The 16,515-nt window shown below is 39.5% G+C and overlaps 1 protein-coding gene across 1 annotated transcript in view; it reads right to left on the bottom strand.

Moving 5' to 3' along the window:
- Nucleotides 1-316: 316 nt before the first annotated feature.
- Nucleotides 317-16,515, bottom strand: part of SPHKAP (SPHK1 interactor, AKAP domain containing) — a 171,822-nt gene continuing 155,623 nt past the window's right edge. Inside the window, exons 8-12 of the mRNA XM_014785364.2 lie at nucleotides 15,665-15,850; nucleotides 13,715-13,801; nucleotides 11,474-11,526; nucleotides 11,199-11,383; nucleotides 317-2,172 (exon numbers count right to left, since the gene is read on the bottom strand). Coding sequence (XP_014640850.2) covers nucleotides 2,029-2,172; nucleotides 11,199-11,383; nucleotides 11,474-11,526; nucleotides 13,715-13,801; nucleotides 15,665-15,850 — 655 coding nt within the window. The 3' untranslated portion in view covers nucleotides 317-2,028. The remainder of the gene's footprint in view (nucleotides 2,173-11,198; nucleotides 11,384-11,473; nucleotides 11,527-13,714; nucleotides 13,802-15,664; nucleotides 15,851-16,515) is intronic.

Below are 16,515 nucleotides of genomic sequence, written 5' to 3'. Positions count from 1 at the left end.
GTGATGTTGTAATAGTTGGGAGGAAGTGGTTACCTGGCATCTAGTGGGTAGGAGCCAAGGAACAAGCAACAAAGAATTACCCATCCCCACATACAAATAGCGCCAAAATTGAGAAACGCTGATTTACATAAATATCACTGATCCTAACAAATGTAGTCAAAGAACATTTGCTTATTCAAAAACTGAAAGTGAGACAGCAACACTTGCCTAAGGGATATATCTACCTTCATCCAATCACACTGTTGCTATTTTTTCTATGAGATGCTTAAGCTCTTAGAGAAAAAAATGATCGACAATTTGGCAACAAAAATTTATTGATTAGTTTGCAATGTTAGGTACAACATATATAACTTCATCACAAGGTTACAATCCAGTATTTGTGCTTTGTAGGATAAGTAAACATTCATTCGAGCACAATGAAAGCCTACACACGATGTTTTGAAATTGTTTAAAAAATAAATATACCCTTTTCCATTTAGAAGCACAAAGAACTTTCAGTGTGAGATAATGCACAAATTTTAAAATCTGACATTTGGTTAGTGTGTAAAATTAAACATACAACCTAAATTTGGACTATTTTTAATAAATGCCTAATGAGTACTGGATAAGATTCCTGGAGTGGATGGTGGGGCGGGAAGTATGGCTTACAAAGAAGCTTTCTTGACATTTCAAGATGTGGATTTCACATAAGGCCAGCATTGATGGCGTGGGGCCTTGTTCATGTTTAAAATTATGTCATAATCTCTAAAAATAGTGTAAAAGCATGGTATTTCAGGAAATCTTTAATAAACACCTTCTTTGAGCAAGAAAATAAAAGCCAGTGTAGCTCCTTTGGTTGAAGGGATAGAAGACTTATTAGGGAGAAGTTAGATAGCTTTATCCGTCAAAAGAATAAATCTTTCTCATTAAAATACTTAAATGTGATAGGTTTTCTTTTTCCCAAATTGAATGCCAATATCTTTAAATCAGGAAAAGTCTATGATCCTAACTGGTTATGTCAAATCCTGCATCTGACTTTATAAATATCATCCGAGTAGCAAGTCTGCCATACGGGTACCAACACATTTATAATGAAACCACTGAGCTCAAGTGTCAATATATAACTTAAGACAACAATCTCTTCATATTTTATAAACCTCTAGGCTAACTCAGTATATTAAGATAACACTCTCTTCATAATTTACAATAAAAATAAAATGAATGTTTATACTTTATATAATTTAATACACAAGCAGATTTTATCTCAGAAGACTTTTTTCGTAAGAAAGCTTTCCCTTAAGGTAAGAATTCTGTAATCATGTTGCTCAAGTAATACAGAGATGGAAACAAGACAATCTTCAATCTTTCTCTCTCCCAGCTGAATACCAATAGTTTTCTGGTTAGCTAGGAACCCAGATACTGTTGGGGAGATGTGGAATATTTATCAGTGGGTTGCAGAAAATAAGTGAAATTATCTCAGTAGATGACATTGATATTCTCTTGCATTTCTGTTAATATTCACTGATATTGGTCTGAAAGTGGAAATCTTTTATATCGATGTTCTGGAAATTTCTCACCCATATCTTAAGTGTTTACTTGGGCTGACAGCCCTTTAATCTGCTCAAAAAAGTAAAATAAAGGTTATAGCATAGTTTACAAAATTATCTTGACCAGTGACTTTGTTTCCAGTTGATTCACATAATTAGAGACATTACATTTTATTTTAAATTATGAAAAATATGCAAGTGCAGCTTTCCTGGAGTTTGGGCCTAGTTGTAAGCTTTTAATTTCTGGCCCATTAAAATTTCTGTTTTTCCAGGCATTCTAATACAAGCTCTTTTGCATTCACCCGCAGCTTGTATTGATTTGTACAGACCTATATCTTGCTTTTCCTCAGATTTATTCCATGTGCAGTAGACTTGAACAGCAGATTTTTTGTAGCTCTGCTAATGTGATGTGATGTTTTGAGAGAGTTTAGAGCATTTAGAACAAACCACTGTAATCTAAGCTGGAATAAAGTAAATGAATACTCTACAGGGCATAGCTGCTTTATCCCAGTTCCAAGAGCCAGTCAAAGAGACTGGGGGTCCCATCCTTCTGCTCTTCATGCATTTTACAGTACTGAATGACTGCATGAAAGATATCCCCCACTTTCCAGGACTTCTGATGAACCAGCCGCACGACATCTAGAAACTAAATAAAGCACAGAGTTAGGACTCATGTATCACAGAGGATCCTCCAAGTCATCTCATTCAGCCATTCTTCCACAGCCAACGGCTCTCCAGGCTATTTTTGAATATCTCTAGTGACTGGGGACTATTTTCCAGGACAGTCTATTTTCTTTTTAGACAGTTCGGATTATCAACTGAACTGGAATTTTACTCACAGCAGTTGCTATCCATTGATTGCGGGAGACTAGATGGAATTCTTTCAAGAGTCTGTCTTTTAGATATTTCAAGAGTTTCCTCAAGCATGCTTTTCTCTGGGTTAGACTCTGACAGGACTGGATACCACGGCTTCCAGTCGCTTGTATCTGTGTCACAGTGTCTTATTGGATGTATATATTTAGGCCAAACAAATCTAGTACTAAACCCTCGGGTAGGGGCACCTACTGGTTCTTCACTCCATCTTGAAAAGTCCCCTCTCTCATTATCAAGTTTCAAGAGATGTTGGCTTTCCTTTGCAACAGGAAAAAGAAAGATTGAGGGAACACCCTCAATTTGTTATGTGGTTATTGGTACCAGCTTCAACTGGCCACAACTTAGAAAGGTTTTTACTACAGGTGAATTGCGAACTGGAGCATTGGAAGATGGGGAAATCACTATAGATCGTTCCTTCGTGAAATTGTGGGATGAAGCCCAGCATGAAGGCCTCTCAAACTCCTTAGTTAGACACTCTTTTAAAAAAGTAACAATTGTTAAGAGCCAAAACCTCTAGGAAGTACTTTCAAGTAATCTCATTCAATTCTGTCAACAACCCTGTGAGGCAAGCATTTACACACGAAAAAATTGAGGACATGTGATGGCCGGCCCTGTGGCTTAGCGGTTAAGTGCGCATGCTCCGCTGCTGGTGGCCTGGGTTCGGATCCCGGGCGCGCACCTACGCACCGCTTCTCCGGCCATGCTGATGCCACGTCCCACATACAGCAACTAGAAGGCTGTGCAACTATGACATACAACTATCTACTGGGGCTTCGGGGGGAAAAAAATTGAGGACATGTGAGATGAAAAGTTGGCAGCAGGAGGTGTGATCTTCTAACATTCCAGTCCAATGCTCTTGCATTTTGGTGGTAGGAGAACACTGCATTGATTTTTATTTGGAACACTGGGAGAAAGGATAGGTTGAAAATCTGGTCTAGTTTTACGAGGAAGAATGACCTATTTGTTAAAAAAGATGAGAGTTGTGGTTTAGTTACTGTTTCTTCAATGTTTCCTTCTAGAATTTTTTTGCTCTGCTCTTTATGCATTTGCTCAGACTTTCGAGATTAGCCAGACACTGGAATGCTAATTTCTTTCTGGTCTTTTCCCCACTCTCCAGTTTTGAATTTGTTAATCCATTTCAACTGACAAATTCAAGAACTTGTCTTACAGACAGCTACTATTAAATTATGTTTCTTCACCCAGCTGTGATGGCGCCAACCATTGGCACAGTTACAGAAATCGGCACCTTATTGTACTTGCTTGCCTTGTGTTGGCTTAATCAGAATAAAGCAATTTTCTAGGCTAGAAAATGAAATATTTAAATTTTAATACATGGAAACATAAACATTATCTCAAAGAGTTTTAGGATGATGTAAAAAAACAAATAGATGGAGGCCAATGGCAACTATGTTATAGATGGTAATCTCCCAGGAAATAACAACTTCTTAGCCATCTTTTAATCTCCTGTGCCTACACGTAAGAGATACTCAATAAATATTGGCTGAATGACAGAAGGAATGAATGACCAAGTGAGTCACCTACATTCAAAGTGATCAAGAAGACTATTTGAAATATGGAGTGATATCCAGAATCACTGAGGATGAACCTTGTCTAAGTGTTCATTCCTGAGTTTTATGTAATGAATTTGAATATATATAATTAAAAAATAAACATGCATATCTTGGGGCTGCTTACTCAATAATTTTCTATCTATAGGATGCTCTACAAAAATGGTTGAAGGCTATGGATTTAGGCAAAGGCCTAACAGAGCCTAGATTGGGGCAGTGGTAGTGGGCAAGGAGCAAAGTAACAGCTGGTCATGGGGCATGTCTCTCATCACACTGTGACTGAGAGTGGGTGTGTACGTTGTGGAGGTGGGACACCCAAGGCCTCTCTTCCCTGCTCACCACAACACCAATGGAATTCATTCAGCTCCATCAGTCTCATGATAGAATTTCAGAGACTATTAGTTGTCTAGGACCCCTCACAATTCTATCTGGCTTTCTGGTTGTCAGATTCCTGAAATTTTAGAGAGCTTAATCCTTCAGGTTAAGGCATTGCTTAAAAGGCAAATACCCTCAGAAAGGGGAACATTCCAGGTGGCTATTAGCAAGTTATGGAGATGCATAAAAATAATTTTTTGAGCTGTTACCTATATCCTGGTGTGTATGAAAGATTCAAGGCATGTGTTCTATTGGACAAAGTGGTAAAAACATGAGGCCTCAGAGAAAATGAGAGAAAGGCTAGGATGACTTTGCATGACTCAATTGATCAGACTTTTCTAGCTCTTACTAGAAGTCTAGAAAGTAGGTGTTCCTGGTGGAGAAGTCTTGAACATCAAATTTCTGAGGTCTCACTGAGAGAGGCTCATAAGCCCTTGACTTCTCTTTAAGATTTCCCTTAAGGGTTGCCAATGGCCTTAGGCCAGACTCATCCCTTGAATGTGTCTCCTGTCCCTTAACATGTCTTATAAAGATGTAGTCAACATAAAGTACACAGAAATATAAATTAGCCTTAGCTCCTTTCTTGTTTCTTTCTGTAAACCCTGGCTCACTGGGCCACCACCTTATTCCCAACTTTTGCTTCTGAGTCATTGCTCTAAGAGATCATCAAAGCTCTGGGGAAGATGCCAATATCTGCTAAACTCTTCCCAGAAGGCTCTCTGCTTCAGACCTTTCTGGAAGCACAATACTAGCTTCTTTCCATCTATTTGGGGCCTGATGAAGGAGAGTCTCCCCCTGTGGTGATGACCACAGGATGTTGTTGTTGACTGACCCAAACTTATCAAAATGCCCCACCAGGCAGGCCACTCTGTCAGTAGTTTGTGGAATGGTCAGAGGCTATTCTGTCTCATGATTTCTAAATCCAGGCTGATATTCCAATAAGGCAGCTTTTAAAAATGATCTGGCTCCACTAAAGATAGCCTGCTCTGAGGCTGCAATGACTTAATCTCAGACATGGAGACCTTGAAACATCTGTGACGCTGATGAGCAGGAAGGTCTTACACTTTCCTTTCTTCTTTCATTTACAAAAATGAAGCTAAGATTGTGAAGAAGCCAAAAAGGACATTTTCAGCTCATTACTATAGCCTTCTAAAACTATGATCTACTTAGCAGCTGGCCCTAGATCTTTCATTGTGTCTGTTCATATTATTGCCCTGGTAATTTCATAATCAGCTTTAGTGTGTCAGAGATCTGGGTTTTTCTTTCCAATGCATTGAAAAAGAAAAATCCAAATTTTTCATTTCCTGCCATTTCACCACCAACAATAATTAGGTTCCCTTCCTATATGTCATAGTTGGCATTTCCTTGAGCAAATGTTTTGTCTTAGGAAACTACAAGAATTTACATTCTGGGATGGTGTATCATTAGTAGACTCATTCGAAGAAAAACGTCATATGGTAGGTGGCTTTTATATTTTCAGGTGCATTTACTAAATTAAATGAATTGTTTGCAAAAGCATATGGTGGAATCTATGGGAGTTGTTGCAAACTGTGCAGTTTTTGTTGAAACACTCAACTTAAATTCTGAAAGCAGCTACCTTCTCTTACTCCAAGGCAAAATTCCTTCCATTTCATTAAGTGCAAATGAGTTGGTCTTTATAGTGCTCCTGCAATTATGGAGCTCCTGCAATTATGGAGCCTTTAGAGCCGTGATTCTCAGCCTTGGCTGCACCTTGGACCACCAGGGACATTTAGAAAACCCCAATGCCTGAGTTTCATCCCAAGAGAAGATTCTGATTTAATTGGCCAAAGCATCGGGGTCTATAAAACTTCCCCAGATGATTCTGGCACACACTAAGTTTGAGAACCATGACTAAAGGATTCAGTTCAAGACAATTTCTTATGTTTACAAATGAAGAGATTTAGTATCTATTATGGACTGAATGTTTGTGTCCCCCCAAATTCATATATAGAAGCCCTAACCCCCAATTGATGTTGTTGGGAGGTGGGACCTTTGGGAGATGATTAGGTTTGGGTCATGAGGATGGGGCTCCCATGGTAGGATTCATGCCCTTATAAGAAGAGGGAGAGACACCAGAACTCTCTCTCTCTGTCATGTGAGGACACAGCAAGGAAGAAAGTCTTCACCAGGAACTGAATCTGCTAGCACCTTGATCTTGGACTTCGCTTCCAGAACTGTGAGAAATAAATGTCTGTTGTTTAAGCCACTCAGTCTACAGTATTTTGTTATAGCAGCCTGAGTTGACTAAGACAATATCTAATTCTTCCTTTGTTATGTATTTCTTCAAAACTGAGACTCTAAGTGTAGTATTTCTGGAAGTTAGGTTAACAGTCAATACCATCAACATTATCTCTCTCATTCTCCTTCTACCAATTTGCATGTGGAATGGAATAAGAAAATAGAGGTGAGGTCACTTCTCTTCTGATGCCTCTTTCTTGGGAAGGTAAGCATAAACTCGTTTCCTCTCTTTCTTCTGTTCTATATGGCACCTCCAAGAAAGCAAAGTAATTCTCAAAAATAGGCTTAAAGATGATAAAGGCACCCAATTTGCGTAAGGTCAGTCATCAGCTCACTCTAGTTCACAGAAACTCATTGAATTTAAACAGAAGAAAAAGAGCTGGAGAGCAATGATGCTTTGGATCCAAAAAGCAAGAAAATTAGCCAATTGATTTCATTTTTTTTAACCAATTGCTTTCGTGATTTTTTTTTCACCTTGAATTAAGTAGATTAAAATTAAGGTCGTCGTGAATTAAATTTACAAACTGTTTTAGATCATCAGGCATTAGGATTCCTAGCCATCTTTCTCCTGCAATTTAGCATATTTAAAGGCCACCTCAAATTTTGCCACTCCTTCAGGATATTTCTTATGGAAGTGTTCTCAAACATTACTGCTCATCAGAATCACTTCACTTGAGGGAAGCTGTTAAAAATGTATATTTCTGGGCCGCACTCCTAGAAAGTGATCAGGGCCAAAAAAGGTCCTAGGAATATGAATCATAAATAAACGTCTCAGGTGATTCTACGAACATTTGGCTCATAGTGGAGATGTGATAAATACTGTTTTCAGTGTGTTTCTCATCTCCCTTGTCCGGATTAAGTTTCCATCATATTTCAAATTTGCTCTTTACAACCTGAGACTCTCTTGTTTTATGTTCTCCCTCCTTTGGGTCCCTCTTGAACTGGAATGTAAACTCCAAGAGGGTAGGAAATTTTATCTCTTTTGTTCCTGTATCCCCAGAGCCTAGAACAGCGCCTGGCATGTTGCACCTTCTCAATAAATGTTTGATGAATGTTCTGAGTGTACAACTTTCAAGTGGACTTAGAATTTCATGATTAGAAAATAAAATGTGAAAGAGAAAGCTTGAAAATGAAAGTGTCATTTATCAGAGACGAGTGACAGTACACTGGACACCCAGAATGTTTTGAATTTGTCTTTCGAGTTGAAGTAGGGTTGGAATTCCTTATAAGCTGACTTTAAGTGCCCTCCAACTCCAAGACCAAGTTCACGGGCAGTGGTGGGAAAGATGAGCTGCTTCAGTATTCATTCATGATGTCCTCTCCTCTTTAGTTCATGCCTGTATTTTCACAAGGCAGGAGGGTTAATGAGCTGGGAACACCATAAAGGGAGCTATGTTAACTAAATTAATTTATCCGAAAAATTCAGAATTCATACAAATTGGGACTCGGGGTATGTATCTGTGAATGTTAGTTTAATACTCGACTGACGGTGGGAAAATGACATTTCTGAACAGACTTTTTTTAACCTTCTCCAAGCTGATGAGGAGCTAATGAGATACTGCTGCTCTTTTGTGACAGAGCCTCAGTGGGAGGCCACAATCTCTCTCCCATGGCACTTGAAAATGGCCATTTAACTGCCCGGCTAATTAAAAAAACAATCAGAATGAGGTCTCCAATGCACTATTGATAAAAGACATGATGTCAAAATTTTGCTTCAGGGTTTGCTTTACTTAACCAGTGGTGTCTCAGACAACAAAAGCTGTCCATTTCTGGAGAAGCCACTATGTGCAGAGAACCTTAATTAACTCGGAAAAAAACACTAGAAGATTTAATCCCTAAAATTACATTACTTAGAAACAAGCTCCTTGAACTGATGCTAAATTGAATGACTGAAATATCATTTTATGTTTTTCTTGATAACGCTAGTGGAATGTTTACTTTCTCAGAAAAATAGTTATGAGCAAAGGCAAGTATCTTCTTTAAGAATTGAAAAAAGGTGAGGATAAATAAATATCAAGTCAGGGGATGATTTACCATAATCAAGGTGTTAGTGACACCCTGCTTGCCCTTTCACCCAATGAGGATTTATGAAACATATATTCACATAGAGTATTATGCTGTTTCTTTCTTTTTTCATCTTTGGTGAGGAAGACCAGCCCTGAGCTAACATCTGTGCCAATCTTCCTCTATTTTGTGTATGGGATGCCACCACAGCATGGCTTGATGAGCAGTGTGTAGGTCCGTGCCCTGGATCCGAACCTGCAAACCCTGGGCCACCGAAGTGGAGCACCCAAACTTAACCTCTATGCCACCGGGCCAACCCCTATGCTGTTTCTTTAAAATGGTGGATTGTATAAAAATCTGTCTCATTAAGAGATGATCAGAAAATGCACCATGTAATAATGCTCTGGAGATACAGCTGAAAACCAATCTGTCTTTCATTTTTCCAGGAATCTGAAATATACTTTGCCTGAGAATGTTCTGGTTCTCCTCCCCAACGGCAGGGGGTCTTTGGGATTGTGTATGGCAAGAGGGGTGGGTCAAATGTGGCATGCTCTTTCACTCCACTCTTTGCATTGGGCAGGCTGGGTGGTAAGGCAGAAGGAGAATTTATCAAATAGGGAACCACTCATTACCTTGCAAACAATGGTATGACAGGTATAGGATAGTATCTAGATTCAGACAGCTTAGAACTGTAGGCAGTCTTAGGTATGAAGAGAAATATAAATTACTGGTTAGAGAGAGAGGCTGAAGTGGGTGAGGGCATGGAAAATAAATTAGATCTCCTTCTTGATCTTTCTCAGTAGCCAATCCCAGTGGCTGGTGACGCAGAGATGGGGAAGCTATTCTAATTATTATGTGCATGGGCAAGATGGTAAAAAATCTTTTATTTCAGGCTGCTAGATTTTGGCAGTGAGAATTAAAAAAATGCAATTACACATTAAAAAAAAAAATCCAGATTGTAACTCCAAAGCAACTTATCTTGAGAGAGAGATACTACTGAGAGGTATTTGTGGAGAAAGGAGAGTTTCAGCACTGGACTCAGCCGTCACTATCTGAGAACTCTTTCACAGACCAGGATCTCTGGGTCCTGACTTGTTTGTTAGTAAAAAAGGGACAATCTCCATTCTGCTCTACTCACAAGGTTGTTGAGAAACAAATACAATGAGTACGTGGAGGTACTTTGTGACAATATGACATTTTGAAAAAGCACAGTGGCAGTGATAGGCAGAATCCTAAAACAGCTCCCAAGATTTTCCGCCTTAATCCTCAGTACCATGAACAGGATGAGATAATTATGCCCTTCTGTTATCTTACATGGCAAAAGGGATTCTTCAGTTACTTTTGAGTTAACCAAAAGGGAAACTATGTGGTGAACCTAATCTAATCAGATGAACACTTTAAAAGCAGAGTTTTCTATGGCTGGTGAAGAATTAAGAGAGATTGACCACATGAGAACATGGAGGAGGCCACACGACAAGGAATGTAGGCAGTTTTAGAAGCTGAGAGTTGTCCTCAGCTGACAGCCAGCAAGGAAATGGGGACCTTAGTCCTCCCATGGCAAGGAACTGAATTAGGACAACCACCCAAACAAACTTGAAAATTTATTCTTTCCCATAGTTTCCCATAGTTTCCAGTCCAGCTGGACTGATGTCTTGATTTCTGCCTTGTAAGTCCCTAAGCAGAGAGCACAGTAGAATTCACCCAGACTTCTGACAACAGAGCTGTTTTTTTTTTTTTTTTTTGCTGAGGAAGATTCACCCTGAGCTAACATCTGTGCCAATATTCCTCTATTTTGTATGTGGGTCACTGCAACAGCATGGCCTCTGACAAGTGGTGTAGGTCCGTGTCTGGGACCCGAAGCCAGGCTGCCGGAGTGGAGTGAGCCGAACTTAACCACCATGCCACGGGGCCCCTTGAATCTTTTTAAAAGGAGCATACTTCTAAATCATGGAAAATTGAGCTTGAAGACATTGACAGATAGATTTGTGCTTTAATCTTAATTGATATTCTACAACACTTAGTGGTAGGTCTTAGAGATAGGGAATTAGAGTGATAGTTGCTATTAATTTTGATGTTGGCCATGGATCTGTTCCCTAACTTTATATTTTTGGTGGGTGGAGAATGATAATGAAAAAGTCTGCATAATGCAAATCTGTTCAGTAGGGAATTAAAAATGCCTTTTCATTGACACCATACCACAGTCTGTTTTAAATATCAATGTGGCCTCACTTAGGTTTCTATGATATATCAAGCCTTTCCTTCTACCTTTTATTTAAATGAGTATTGGTTCCAGAGCAAGGAAACATCAACCCCGCCCCCCAAAAAAACAACAGACTCCTTGAAAAAATTCCCATCTCCTCAATTTACTTTCTCATTGTCACCAAGTGGCTGAGACAAATGGAGGGTCAAAAAAACAGTAATCATGATTATATTTATGCAGGTGGAAGGTTTCAAAGTTCTAGCACAATTTTAAGGTGAAAAAGTCAAGAACAAACAGTTCAAATTCAAATGGATTAAAACTGAGCATTACTGAGTTTCCAGCAGTGATAAAAACTACAAAGCTTTATTCACATCCAAACATGCAACAAGATACCTTTTCGATTCTGTTTTCCTGAGATTTCTTAAAGTAGATGGTAGGGATCCCAAGTTCGGAGGCAGCTATCCACTGTAGAGTGGCTCGAAGCTCAGCATCAGGACACTCTGGCTCCAGGTCAAAGTTGATCACCAGCAGGCTCCCCTGGCGGCTGGCTGCTCCCGCTGGCACTCCAGAGGCACATTCTGAACACAGACATGACCACAGCCTTACTATGCTTCCCACAGGGAGATCGCAGGCAAACTGTGTGTCAAAATTATGGGAACGTGGCTTACCCTCTATGTGTTCTGACTGTTCTTTAAGAATCTCCTTTTCTTGTACTAGTTCACTTTGGGAGAAAACAACAGTATATGGTTGGTAATGTTTAGGAAGAGTAAGCTGTAAATGGAAGGTGAGGTGATGGGTCTTATTGATCTAAAAGCTTCTGAGGTTTCATTCTATATTTATCATTTTCGTAGACTGAAGAAATACTAGGGAAATATCAACGTGGCTATTACATAGGACTACTTAGTTTGCAATAAATATCCCGCCTCTAAAAAAAAAAAAAAAAAAAGAAAACTAGATAAACTGCATGGTTTTAGTTGGGATAATTGGTGTGGGAAAGTCTGAGAGATGCATCCTTCCATTCTCCTCAATGTCTCTTCCATAAACCTTGAGAGGTTTAAACAGTCAAGGAGAGATTATGTAGGTAACTAGTTCTGATTTGACGATTTATCCTTCCTCTGTTTGACTTGTCATTTAAAGGACCATACATTTCCATCTTGATGCAATGATTTTTTTTCTATACTATAATAACAACTTAACTTGCATTTTAGTCTAGGAAAATATTTTTCTGCATGTGTATAGTGCTTTTATCTGAAATAAGGGAAAAACAATCAATGAACTGCAGAACTTAAATTTTACAACTAAATATCTCAATTAGTTGAAATTTTTCTTTTTCTTTCCTTTTATCAGGAAGATGTAGTAGGCTGGAGGTGGTTTAGAACAAGAGACTCATAACTAAAGTGAATATTTCATTAGATGTGGGAATGTTCAATATTTGAGGTGTTTTACTTATCAGGGAGCCTTCTGTATAGCGGGAGGACTCAGTTAATGCTTCCAAAATGAGAACATATAGCCCAACAATTGAAAGGAAGTGACCGTCTTGGGAAGCCTATATTTTTGTCCTGTCTAGAAATTAAAGTACAGGGGCTCTTAAAAATGTGTCTTTTTTCCTTTATATTCTATGCTACTACTATGCTACTGCTGAGATCTGGCTGATAAATTCCATTTTATTTCTGATGTTGAGAGAGAGTGTAGTTCTTCTTTCACGCATATCTAATTATTTGTAGAAGAATGGCCAATTTCCTGTGTCTAGATTTTCTGCTAGATCTCTATGTACGTAATATGAATGAAATGACATATAGTAGGTACAGTTTCTGCTATTATGGATCTGTATGGTATTGATATGAGTGGTGGTCTTGGTTTTTCCTGAAGACATGTGGTCTTTGGGGTCCTGGGCTCATACATGGAGGCTTTCTCCATGGAGAAAGATGGAAAAAGTAGCTAAATAAATGTTTCCTGAAGGAGAAAAATAAATTTATCCCAAAGTAGTTTTTTTGTTTGTTTTGTTTTTTTGGTTCTCCTTTTAAAAAACAACAAAATAACAAGATAATGTGTGTGTTTATCTCTACTTGTGACAAATGCCTGTGTGGAACAACAAAGGATGCATTGCAATCTTCAATCACTGAGGAATACTCCCGCAGGCAGGATGCCTGATGAAATAGTGAAGTAAAAATGCTTTAGCTATAGATAGTAATTGGGGAAATAGGTCAGGGAGCAACTTTAGTCCTGTGCTAAATTTTTATGAAATTTCAGAATCTCCAAATAATAAGCTAAGTAATAATGGTCAAAAATAGATTTCAATTCACTTAGCTTTCCTGAATAAACACATTCTAGATGTAGTCCTGATCTCACGTTGCCCTCCCTTTCCGTACCGCAAAACACATTGTATTTCTCTAAGTGCTTTCTCCCTTGGTCTTTTAGGTCTTCATATTGTAGGGAACAGAGTTACTGAGTGGGCATGACACATCTCCATCATGGCAGCATTTGGTATTAGACACATTTAGTAGCGATAATCTCAAGTGTCTAGAAGTAAAGGAAAAGCCACTCATACTATATTCTATTGAACAATAGTCTTCATTGGTTGGCATGGTGCAATTTAAATGGGTTTTTGCTTCTAGTTATCCAACTAGGTAAAATGACATATATTTCTGATTACATGGATAAGTTTTATCTGAAATGATTATATCATAGGGGGCAGATTTGAAATCCAGAAAGCAGGCGGTGGTAGGGTGGGGCTATTCTAGGCCTGACTTCTTCCTCCAGTGACATGGAACCCCATGGAACCACATGGGAACCATGGCAGTACAGACATGATGAAATCAGTGGTTGGGCAAAACCTGATGATCAAAATGGATTGCCAGATGGAATTGGAGTAGCGATCTCACAATCACTGCATCTCAGTGGCTACTTACTTAATCATGGGAGAAGATGGCATGCTTTCCTGATAAATGTCCAGGTCCGTAATGCCAAGACTGCTAGTGGCACTACTGTTGCCATTGCTGACAAAGCAAAAGTTTACACATTAATGCCAATCTCCACCACCTGTCCACACTGCCGACACTGATGTTCCATTGTTCTAAGAGCTCCTCACTTTGGTCCCCAGAAGAATATTGCTTTGTGTCTAGGACTCCTAAATTGATATTTATTCATGACCAAATTAGGTGGAAACACAACAAAAGATATTTTCGGCTCAAGCCAATCATGATCATCATCATCATCACGAATGTTTTCTAATTTTTGCAGTGGTGTCACACCTGGTGGATCACACTTAGTAAGTGACCATCGGCATGACTCCTCTCTTCCTCATTCTAGTTACAGTGAGGATGTTTACATACCAGCAAGAGACTCCATGGGTATACCCACAGAGACTAAGGTACTTCTGAGAATGCTGCCTGGGAGAGATCCTGGAATGTTTGTCTGTCTACTTCTTGGCATTTGACAGAAACCAGTGGATGCATGCTCTCCCTTTGCTATTAAGGGGATTTTTCTGAGGGACATTCCATAGGGTATGCAGCTGGCTCACTGTTTTCCAACGGGACTATAGAACTTACAAGCACAAACTTGGGCAATGCCAAAGTTTACAGCTCCTTTATCTTAAAATCTTTGAGAAGGTGCAACATTATGTATCATGGAGAAGGAGAGGTCACATATTGAAATGAAAAGGAAAACTTATTTTCATAAGTTGCACCACAATATACAGTCTAGTTATTAGCCTGGAACTTATTTACTGAAACACAGTAGAGTTGAGCCAATTTTTAGCCTCTGTTTGTACTTGCAAAATGGAATGCAACCAGTTTCAACAAATCCACTGAGTTTCCTCACACCTTCTCTATTTCCCAATGACATCTCTTCCAATTAAGGTTTTCAAAGGATGAGAGCTGGTGTGTCATATAATGGGATAGTCTTCCCTTGGAAGTACCATGAGTAACCAACTAGACTCCTTCAATTTCAAATTCCTGTCTTGGGTTTTGTGTGGGGTACTGAATATGTTTACTTATTGAAATCTGATGACTCAAACATTATGCTGGAGGCAATTAACCCTATAAACATCTGCTAAGTCCAAGATTCAAAATCTCTTTGCTTTTTGTCTCTATATTGAAACATTTCTCACCAGTTTTTGGAATTTTAGACCAATTGTTTAACATCGTGAAACTTTCCTAAATCTAAACAGACTGAACTGCCGGAAATAAAACTTTTAAGGAGCCACACACCCAGATGTGTCTGAATCTCATTTTCCAATTGGCCTTTCTGGAAAGTCTGTGGACTTGTTGGTCAAGTATCAAATAAGACTTTGGGCAGAAATGTGGAGATTCTTTTCGTGTTCATCTCACAGAGGGACAGTTTTTAGTTTATGTCTCCTGATTGGCAGGGATCCAATCAAATCTGATCTCTCATTAGCTCCTCTCTAGCTTTTCCAGAGCAACAATACAGAGGACACGGGAGAGAAAGGGGAGCAACAGTTAGGCCAAACAACACAACATGGTGTGGAAACACTTGCCTCATGTAAACCCAGCCTGGGTTGCATCTGAAATACAAATGAACCAGAAAGAAAGTATCAAACACACCAGGTGTAATAGAAGCTCTTATTAAAAAATTCACAGTTGTCATCACTGAATGCACTAGCTGGGACTTGCAGAAAAGGAACACAGCTGACTCTTAACCTTGGTCAAGGTAATTGAAGCCATAACTGGATATTAAGCTACCTCTCAGCACAAATCATGACAGGCAGGCACCTTGACCTAGTGGGTGCTTTCTTTTTTGCTCTCTCTGTTAGGGACCCTTTGCAGAGAACCATTTAAAATGCATTTCTGGAATCTGTGTTAAGACTTGTTTCCCTGGGTAGTCAAGTGAAGAGCAGGTACCTCATGGATTGCTCACTGAGCTGCAGAAAGCTACTTGTGTCGTCTGGGTTGTCCTCCTCATTGGCGAGCTGGGACCAGCTATCCGTGCTCTCCCCACTGCTGCCGGGAGGGTTGGGGAACTCATCAGGGGCTCTGTCTTCTGTTGGGACTTCAGCCTCTGGTACATCTCTGGCATCAAGGCTGTCACTGTAAATGGCAAGACATTATTACCAAGAGTGGAGGCCCAAGACTGAACTTTTCACGAGGACTTCGCTGGCTGCTCTGTTGAGCATGAATCTCTACCATAGTGGAGGATGTCCAAGGATGTCCTTGGACATGGGTGGAGTCTTTCTTTTAGGCTAATCCTTCTGCTGGTGCCCTGGGTCTCATTTAACCTTTTCAGAATTACTCTCCATCAGCTTTCCCATCTCTTCAATTGATCTCTTTCTATGGACTCCATCCATTCATTCCAAAAACACATTGAAGCACCCTGTCCTGTATACATAAGAAGGTGGTATATATAAATGTGGGGCAGTGGTGTTTAAAATGAAGATACCCAGAGCATCCTCCCCAAAGATTATGATTATGATTCAGTGGTCCTGCAGGGAGGCCCAGAAATCTGCATATTAAACAACCACTCCAGGTGATTCTAATGCAAGTGGTATGTGGACCATGCTGGAGAAAAATACCTACCTCAGTTCTGGTGGTTTACCAAGTCATTTTGCCTATAAATGCCTCTAAACATACTCTGCACTCGCAGCCATCTTTTTATACCATCTCCTTTCTCTGAAACCTCTGATTCACATCAGCACCACTTTTCTGGATTAGTGCTTTTTTAGATCAAGCAGCTCTCCAAATATTTAACCCCTGAT

The sequence above is a fragment of the Ceratotherium simum genome, chromosome 37 (assembly GCF_057802395.1).
Source record: "Ceratotherium simum simum isolate JZ-2026a chromosome 37, ASM5780239v1, whole genome shotgun sequence".
NCBI classification, from domain to species: Eukaryota; Metazoa; Chordata; class Mammalia; order Perissodactyla; family Rhinocerotidae; genus Ceratotherium; species Ceratotherium simum.
The sequence above is the reverse complement of the archived record's forward strand: the minus strand, read 5'-3'. Positions and strand labels throughout refer to the sequence as shown.